The sequence below is a fragment of the Plectropomus leopardus genome, chromosome 4 (assembly GCF_026936395.1).
Source record: "Plectropomus leopardus strain MGB_pleo_1.0 chromosome 4, ASM2693639v1, whole genome shotgun sequence".
Classification (NCBI taxonomy): Eukaryota; Metazoa; Chordata; class Actinopteri; order Perciformes; family Serranidae; genus Plectropomus; species Plectropomus leopardus.
This window is the reverse complement of record NC_142179.1, coordinates 10,891,240-10,899,811: the sequence shown is the minus strand read 5'-3', so window position 1 is coordinate 10,899,811 and position 8,572 is coordinate 10,891,240. Positions and strand designations below refer to the sequence as shown.

The 8,572-nt window shown below is 40.7% G+C and overlaps 1 protein-coding gene across 3 annotated transcripts in view; it reads left to right on the top strand.

Annotated features, from left to right (window-relative positions):
- The first annotated feature begins 1,534 nt into the window (after nt 1–1,534).
- The window catches only part of LOC121944316 (transducin-like enhancer protein 4), a 52,227-nt gene continuing 45,189 nt past the window's right edge, over nt 1,535–8,572 (top strand). For 2 of the 3 annotated variants that reach the window (XM_042488060.2, XM_042488059.2), the window contains exons 1-4: nt 1,535–2,137; nt 2,477–2,574; nt 4,388–4,451; nt 4,571–4,615. In XM_042488060.2, the coding sequence (XP_042343994.1) occupies nt 2,093–2,137; nt 2,477–2,574; nt 4,388–4,451; nt 4,571–4,615 (252 nt within the window). In that variant the 5' untranslated portion in view covers nt 1,535–2,092. The remainder of the gene's footprint in view (nt 2,138–2,476; nt 2,575–4,387; nt 4,452–4,570; nt 4,616–8,572) is intronic. The other variant, XM_042488061.2, reaches the window with a different exon arrangement.

Below are 8,572 nucleotides of genomic sequence, written 5' to 3'. Positions count from 1 at the left end.
CAAAAGAATCCACTTTTAATGGGCAAAAATTTACAGTGCACAAATTGCCTAAAGGAACTACAATGCAGCCTGTTTTGTGGCTGCTGGCTGCAGCGCTCTCTCCTGTCACCATTAGTCACTTAGACACAAAACCAAGGGAAAATAGGGTGCAGGCTGAAAAATACAAAGTTTCCCTCTAATGTATTGCACATTGTTCTTATACTTGTTTCAATTTTCTGCATACAGTCAACACATAAATTCTGATGGTTATAGTCAACTATCTATGAGTCAAAAGAGAGCTTTCTGAGAGTCAGAATAAAAAAAAAAAACCCCATCAACATCTAGAATCTGCTGCTAAGTCTTTCATTTTAGATTTAAAACATGTAAGTACACCAGCTCCCTGAGTTTGTATTCATTATGCAGAACATTCCAGGCTGAAGGTGCAGAGTACGAGGCCCTTTTCACAATTTCTGTCTGAGCGTTTGGGACAGTGAGCATACTCATAGGGGACATTAAAAAACAACTTAAGGGTACATGTAAAAATATAAAAATATATAATTAAAATAACAGCTCAAGTGCTGTTACTGAGAAAGGAATAATTACTGTATGTATTATACAAATTAACTCTGTAAATCCAAAATAATAATTTAGAATCATTCCTCCTAAAATAATCCCAAATTCTAATGTGTACCGTAACCAGTTACAACACTTTTGTACTTTTACTTTGATAAAACTTTAAATGCATAACTTCTACTTGTACTGGAGTATTCCTGCCTTGTGGTATAACTACTTTTGCTTGAGTAGTAGATCAGAGTATTTCTTCTGCATCTGCCAAATTACAGGTACAACAGTCAAAAGACAGAAAAAGTCTTAATGTCAACAGAAACAATCTCGAAAACCTTAAAAAAAAGAGAAAGAATATAAAGGCAGCTGAAAAAAACCCTAATATAAACCACCTTTTTAGCAGAAATAATAATTCAAACGGAGGTTAATTAAGTGTTTACATTAGTCTGTCTCCCCCTATATGAGTTAAATCCTTTACAAGCAGGCAGAAGTACCTACAAGGGAGCTCAATGAGAATTTAATTGCAGGGCTGTGAGTGCAATCTGTGGACATAATAGCAGACTGTTTTATTGGGCGATTCAATTAAAAAAACAGGAAAAACATGAGACACCTAGGGGCCATATGTTCGCCTCTGCCTGGAAGTCTCCATAAAAAAACACATAAGTCAACAGATAGTTTCCAGATTAATCCCTGTGACATCTTTTAGTACCAGACCGAGCACCCACGTGGGGAGTCTGCATAAATTGCATCCTGTTGGAGGTGATTGGACAACATATCGATGAGTGGCAGGAGGTGGCGCGCGGTGTGCTCGCTCACACGTCGCTATTGGCTGTCTTTAATGGCCGCTCCTCCTTCAGACCACACACCATTGGCTTTGTGGGGCTTCGCGGTGGAGCCGGGAAGTTGTAGTTCTCTACAGCAGACGCACATCTGTAGTGCTTATTATCTACTAATATGAATTAAACTACACGTCCCGACGTCACGCTACGGGCACCTATAATTGTTGTGAATATGTAATTGCGCTCGTACGACTGGTTGCTTCTAAATTTGGCTTAGCGGTGGCAGACTGCTACAGTCAGTAAGGTGGTTGGTTCGCCGCCGCTGTGGGAGGATGTGAACATTAACGGAGGCTGGAGGAAATTAACCGATAAATGCGTGACGACGGGACGCCACGGAGAACCTCAGACGCGGACGAGCAAGGTCACGATGTGTCAAAAGTCGATGATTTGTAGGGAAAAACAGAGGAAATTGAGGATTCGTTGTTAGTTTCAGAGGGATAATATTAAGCTTTTTGCGCATAGAGTAACGCGCTGGAGATTTTTGGAGAAGACTGAGACAACTCCTGCTTTTGTATCGCACCGAATGGACTTTTGAAACAGAGTCTTAAAAATGATGGCCACCCAAAGGTCCGAGGATGTTTGCACTCTCCACGATAGCTGCACATAGCTTGCAAACCGGCCACTGACCGAGCTTTTACGCACAGGGAAAGCTCCGTGCTCGCACATTTGCTTTTCGTGTTTATGTGGATGAACTTTGCAATTCATTTTTAATGATTCGAGATCTGAGCAAGATGTACCCCCCGGCACGGCATCCGGTAAGTAGAGAGCAGCAGCAGCCGAGGCAGTGTGTCAAAACAGCGCAGATTAACAGCCGCGCGCCTGATGCGTAATCAGTTTAGATCAAGTTTCCGTGCCACTGCGCGCTCGCACGAACAATTGCGCTCATTGTCAAACTGCTGCAGCTGTGTGTGTCTGCGAGTGTGCGTGGGTTAACGTGTAAAGAGACTTGAGTGAAACCAAAGGCCATGTGTGAAACAGAGGCCTATTGTCATCGACAGTCTTGCCTGTGTTTTTGTGTGTGGTGACACTGAACTTTGGTGGCTCAGTTCTTCCTCTCTTCCTCCCCCCTTTCACGCTGTTTGGTTTGGGTTGAGGTCCCCCACCAGCCGGGACAGCCGTTAAAGTTCACTGTCACCGAGTCCTGCGACCGGATCAAAGAGGAGTTCCACTTCCTGCAAGCCCAATATCACAGGTGAGAGTTTGGATCGTGCATGGAAAAAAGCAAAAAAGTGACAAAAAAATTAAACATTCAAACTTTGCGTCGAGCTAAAGAGTGATAGCATATCTGATTAGTGTGCTATTCTGAGTCCAAGAGCTGCAAAAATAGTAAATTGATTAATGTTATAGGCATTTTCAAATGATTTATTGAGAAAATAATAAGTAGATTGATTGATTATGAGAATAAAAGCAGCACTAGTTGGTATTATGAACTGAAACCAGCCAGACTGTGTGAGGAAAAAAGGTCATGTCTGTGATGTTGACCTCCTCTGCAAGTCACACAGTGTGACCAACATGTTTCTGGAAATGCGTGATGCAATGACATGAAATAGACAGAAACTGATTTTATGTTTAGGATTTGATTGAGAAATCAAATTCTTAGTCTGACATCCATCTGGAGATCCCATAAAATCTCCTCAGACCCTCCGAACACGCCGCTACATTTGTCTCAGGGTCCATCTATCACTGGTGACTAACCGGTAGACCCCATCAACCTTGGTATGCACGTCTCTCTCTGCAAAAGCAAGTGGCGTGAAATACTTTTTCACCCGACATGATGAAGTGTGAAATACATTGCTTGGGGGCAGAACCATAAGCACGATACCAATGCATAATAATCGCCCACCTCTGGCCTCCTGGTAATTATTGCCCAATCACCTGGTGAGATGAACCAGTGGGTCCAGTCTACTGACCAATCCTGGAGCTGTATGAGCTGAACCGAGGCTGCTGCATGCATGATGCTGTGATCAAACTGCTGCATGTGTGTGAAATCCAAACTGCAGGCATGCACTGATTTCAGAAAAAAAAAGGAAGTAAGGGTCAGTCAGATATACATGCTGAATACACATCATTCCTTTCTTTGGAGATTTTTATTTATCTTTTTTAGAAGAAAGTTAAAAAAAAAATCTTTCTTTGAGCTCATCTAATCTCATGTGACATGTTACATAATTTTAAATATCTTAAAAATCATTGACATTCATATTGTGTCAACAAAAACCTCCAACTCAGACTGCTCGCTGTGTAAACTCTCCAACCTCCTCGGTTAATGAAACCAACAATACGCTGTCAAAAATGCATCAAGCTCAAATAAAAGCTTGTGTTAACATATTGAAGATCCAAAATTTGAATCTCAAAGTGCTAAAGTTTTCAGCTGATACTACAATTTAAATTTCAGTCATTTTCAAATATGTCTCTACTTGTCTGCGTTTAGCACTTTGGCATCCTAAATTTATGCAACACCGTTTACCTGCCACTTTTCTCATAAATTACATGTACAGAAGCGTGCTGTATTAATGATGCTTTCCAGTAACAGACAGTGTTTGAAAGAGTTAAGCTTTTGTAGTTGTAAAATGGATCCTCATTATATGGTTGCTTTTTTGTCGATGGTGCAGTTTGGGGCATCCACTCACGCTGTAAAGAATATATGATGAGGTTTGTGTGGTCTTTTATTGATCCATTAATTACTGCACTGCACCTGCTGAGTAAGTGTCTGCGTCTGCAGGGAGAAGCTGGTGTGATCCAAGCTACTCTCTTTTTCTTTGTTGCACTCAAATTTAGAAATGCAAATTTAAAGTAACAGGATGCTACATGCTCAGTGTTTTGCAGGTGACATCTCCAATTCAATTTTCTCTAAGTCTCAATTTGTGACTTTGTTTCATGTGAGAAATGTAAGGCGTCATGCAGAGTGTCATAATTTAAAGTGATAAATCATTTCGGTTGTACTTTCAAACCCGTGTGTGTGACGATGATAACATACACTAAAAAAACATGTTCCTTCTGTCTTGCAGTCTGAAACTGGAGTGTGAGAAACTGGCCAGTGAGAAAACTGAGATGCAGAGGCACTATGTCATGGTGAGTCTCACTGACCACGTGTGCGTACGCATGAATGCATCAGTATTTTAGGCTTGTGCAAAAAGAGGAACAGAGAAGACACGTTTGTTTGACCTTGCTTTGATCTCTTTTTATTTTAGTACTATGAGATGTCGTACGGACTCAACATCGAGATGCACAAACAGGTAGGAAAGGTTTTTTTTACTCGAATGTCAAAAAGAAGTAAAACTGATTCAAACCACACTGCAGCAGGTGTCAGAGGAATGCAAATGGTGAATAAGATTAATGGAAGTTTTTAGTTTTTTTATTTTCATTTAAAGTCTGCAGTTGCTGCTGAATTGTACAATATCTATAAAGGCACATTTGGAGATTTTTTTTTAACTACCACCTTTGCTATAAGGTGATCATAAGAGGGCTAAACTGCTGTCACTTGAAGAATTTTCAAACTGAAGTTTCAAAGTGTCCCGCTATGTTTTTGAGGCCCTAAGCTTGCAAGCATACACACATTTTTTAATAGTTTTTTTTCTTCTCATGATGACCTATTCATTTTTCGTTGGAAATCAGCTTGTGATTTTGTAGTGTTAACTCCAGTTTGGGCCTTTCAAGTTTGACATTTGGGCATCTTATTTCCCTATAAATTTATACCTGGTGATCTTTGAAAAGCCCAAAAGGTCATTAAATACTATTTGAAGTTATTTCCAAAATACTCAGACTTAACATCTGGATAAAAAAACAACAGATAAGATCTTATTCCTAATCAGAACAAAGATATAGTTAGAAATGACTCCTTGCATTAGTTTGCACAATGTCATCCCAAATTAGAAACTGTATTATCGGTGTCAGTATATTTTTTTTTATGTTTCTCTCCAATATTTTATATTTTCATGCAAAACAATGCATTCATATTTTTCTTGCATGTAAAAAAAGAGCTATTCCTGGCTTCTTATATCAGGAAATATAGTAACAACATGAGAACCAGGTTAAAAAGTGCAACATTCAGAATCTTTTTTCAACCAGATGGCTAGAAGAGTCTTTGAAGAGTCCGGGAATACCTTCAGCGCAGCGGTCAGTTTCATCAAACACCCTCTGGGTTTTTCAAAGATCAGTGGGTAATTATTTTTTAAGGAAAACTGCGTGCTGAGCTGTGGGTTGAATGAACATGAGCGGCACAAACTGAAGGCAAGTGTTAAAGCACAATCAGCCCGGAATATACATTAAAGGTGCTACATTTCAGAATGGAAATGTGATTTACAGGGTAAAAAAAGCAGCAGCTTGGTTGCCTTGTGAGGTTGAATAGTAATTCCATGTGTGAATAATGATTTCATCAGTTTAATTGAACGCGAAAATGGGCTGAAAAATGACTTGAGCGAACGAGGATTTGGCCTTTAACGAGCCTTTACATTACTGCTGCCTTTTTTTTAAACGTGGAGGGTCATTAGCATAAATGTCTGTGTTAACCACACATCAGCTGCCAGGCTAAATGGGCCACGGCTAACCAGCTCCACGTTCATTTCCAGAGAAATGGTGTGTGTAGCGTGTGCACCAATGTGTGTGTGAGTACGAGAGGAAGTGATAAATGCTTGGCCTTTGTCTCGCTGTGTGTATGATTTTCTGTTTGTGTGTATCTTTGCTGTGTGTTTACTTTGCTGCAAGTGCGTGTTTGTGTATGTCTCTGGTTGTGTGTGTGTGCCTGCGCGTGTGTGAGGCAGGCTATCTGTATAACAGCCTGTATGTATACTGTACATGTTTACTTAGTGTGTGTGTAGGTTTGTGTGTACTTGTCTAGATGCACACTGTAGTTGTTTATTTAGTTGTGTGTGTACTATTTGTGCATGTTGTGTGCGCTCTTATATAGTACACCTTTACTTGTGTGTTTGTTGGTCTTGGTTTGAGTCTGTTGTCGTGTGTCTGTGTGTTTTTCAGTGTGTGGATGTTGCACACACATGCAGCTTTTTACTGGCACACTAATCAGACTTGTCTGATGAAATATGGGGTGACTACTATAAATCCTGCTGTCTGCTCTGTGTGTGTGTGTGTGTGTGTGTGTGTGTGTGTGTGTGTGTGTGTGTGTGTCTGTGTGTGTGTCTGTCTGTGTGTTTTGGTGGAGAGGGAGAATAAATAATAGAGGTAAAATGTGCCCCGTGGTTCTGTGTGGTGCCCAATGATTTCTGTCAGGAAACAGTTTTGGAGAGTGAATCCTTAATTTCTGCCAGCACTCTGTGTGTGTGCATGTTTGGTTTTTTTTGAGAGAGTGTGTGTGTGTGTGTGTGTGTGTGTGTGTGTGTGTGTGTGTGTGTGTGTGTGTGTGTGTGAGTGAGTTTTGGAAGCAAATGATTTTGACGTGCAGCGTGCATGGGTGTTAATGTGTGTCTTCTATCCAGGGCATTCGATATGATGATACGACGTGTGTGGCTCGTTGAGTGGATGCCGAGATTGAAGAGCGGGGGGTGGAGGAGGGGGTGGTGATGTTGTCTGGGGGGTGTCGAGCACCAGTGCCATTAAGGCAGTCGGCGTCCGCTACCAAGCGAATTACTAATACTGCTTGTTTAGCATTTTCTGGGGGTAATAGGCCCATTGATTTTTGGCTATAGGCTCTGTTTTATTTACAGAGAAGGGCTCTGGTGCCCTCGTTAAAGAGAAATTGACTCATAGATGGAGGAGAGGACGGACAGGGAGAGACGGGGAGGAGGGAGAAGGTGGGAGGGTACAAGGGGTGTAGAGCATGGGACTGAGCTGCGGGAGGACAGCTAATCAATTGCAAATTAGCGAGGCTGAAAGAGAAATAAAGCAAGCGAAGGACGGCGAGGGAAAGGGACGGAGCAGGGAGGAGAGAGTGGTGAAAGAAGGAAGTAATAAGACGTTTTGATACTGAAGAGTGGCAGTGTTTCCAACCAGGTCTGACAACTCATTTTACTGCAGCGGAGAGGGACCCATTTGTTTCATTTCGAGGATTTTGGTCACGTAACATCTTACTTTTGGAAAATGCATTTAGAACAAGATTAAAAAAGCATATTGGAACCTTTAAATTACAATAAATAAGACTTTAGATGACACTCCTGTAATTATTTCTTCATATTTTCTGATGGTTTATGAACATAAAAATCTCACATGAAACGTGTTAATATTTCAATTTCAATCCAGTTTCGATGTTATTTATAAAACTCATTGTCATAAATCACATTTTGCCCCAAAAAAACCTTTAACAGGGAAAAAAAAGTAGAAACCTCAGGAGGAGCGACTGAGGAGGGATCCCTCTTCCAGGACAGACAGATGTGCAATAGATGTCACAAAGAACAATAAAATTACGTAGATGACAAAATGATACATAGGAAAGTGAGAGAGAGAGAGATGCACAGCACACCATCTGAGTGATTTCATTGCTTTTTGCTGCTGGGATTGTCTTCTCAAAACAGGGTATTTTAAGCAAAACACTTTTAAACCATAACCAAGTGTTTATTTGTGACTAAACGTATCTACATTGTTGTTGAAATTTGAAATTTGAACCTACCTGCCACATAAGAACGTACATAAGTAAAATATCCGTGGTTTGCAGAAACGCTCAGTGCCAACATTTTTTCTGAAATTGTTTTCGGAAAATGGTGGAATGCTGGGTAAAACCGCAACAGTGCATTGTGTTGTTTCCCAACCTGGGGGTCAAGACCCCACAAGTGGCCTCAAGACTGATCTGAGTGGCTCTAAGAGGACTGAGGGAGCAGTTCGCTACTCTCTTTCCTGCTGAGAGTTAGATGAGAAGATCAATATCAATCTTGTATGTGTCTGATAAATGTCTAGTTTAGCATAAAGACTGTAAAGAGACGTCCACACTAGGAATGATAACTATATGTAAATTATTGAGCATTTAGCACCACTTGCATTGCTGTCAGTCAAAAGTCATGCTTTATGTTAAAATAAATATTTCGATTTTTTCTTGTAACAAGTTGCAGCTTGCATGTTCAAATTTGGTGAAATCAGCCCTTTATCTTATCCTACGAATGCTGCGTCTTTGAGCAGCAGGTGCTACTCTTCTGCTAACTTCAAGGGCATGAAATGCATGTTTTGCCTGATGTTGCTAATTCACCATAACCTGCATCGTCTGCTTACCAGTAATCTTAAATTCAGAGCTGATCCTCTTCCAGGTGTTT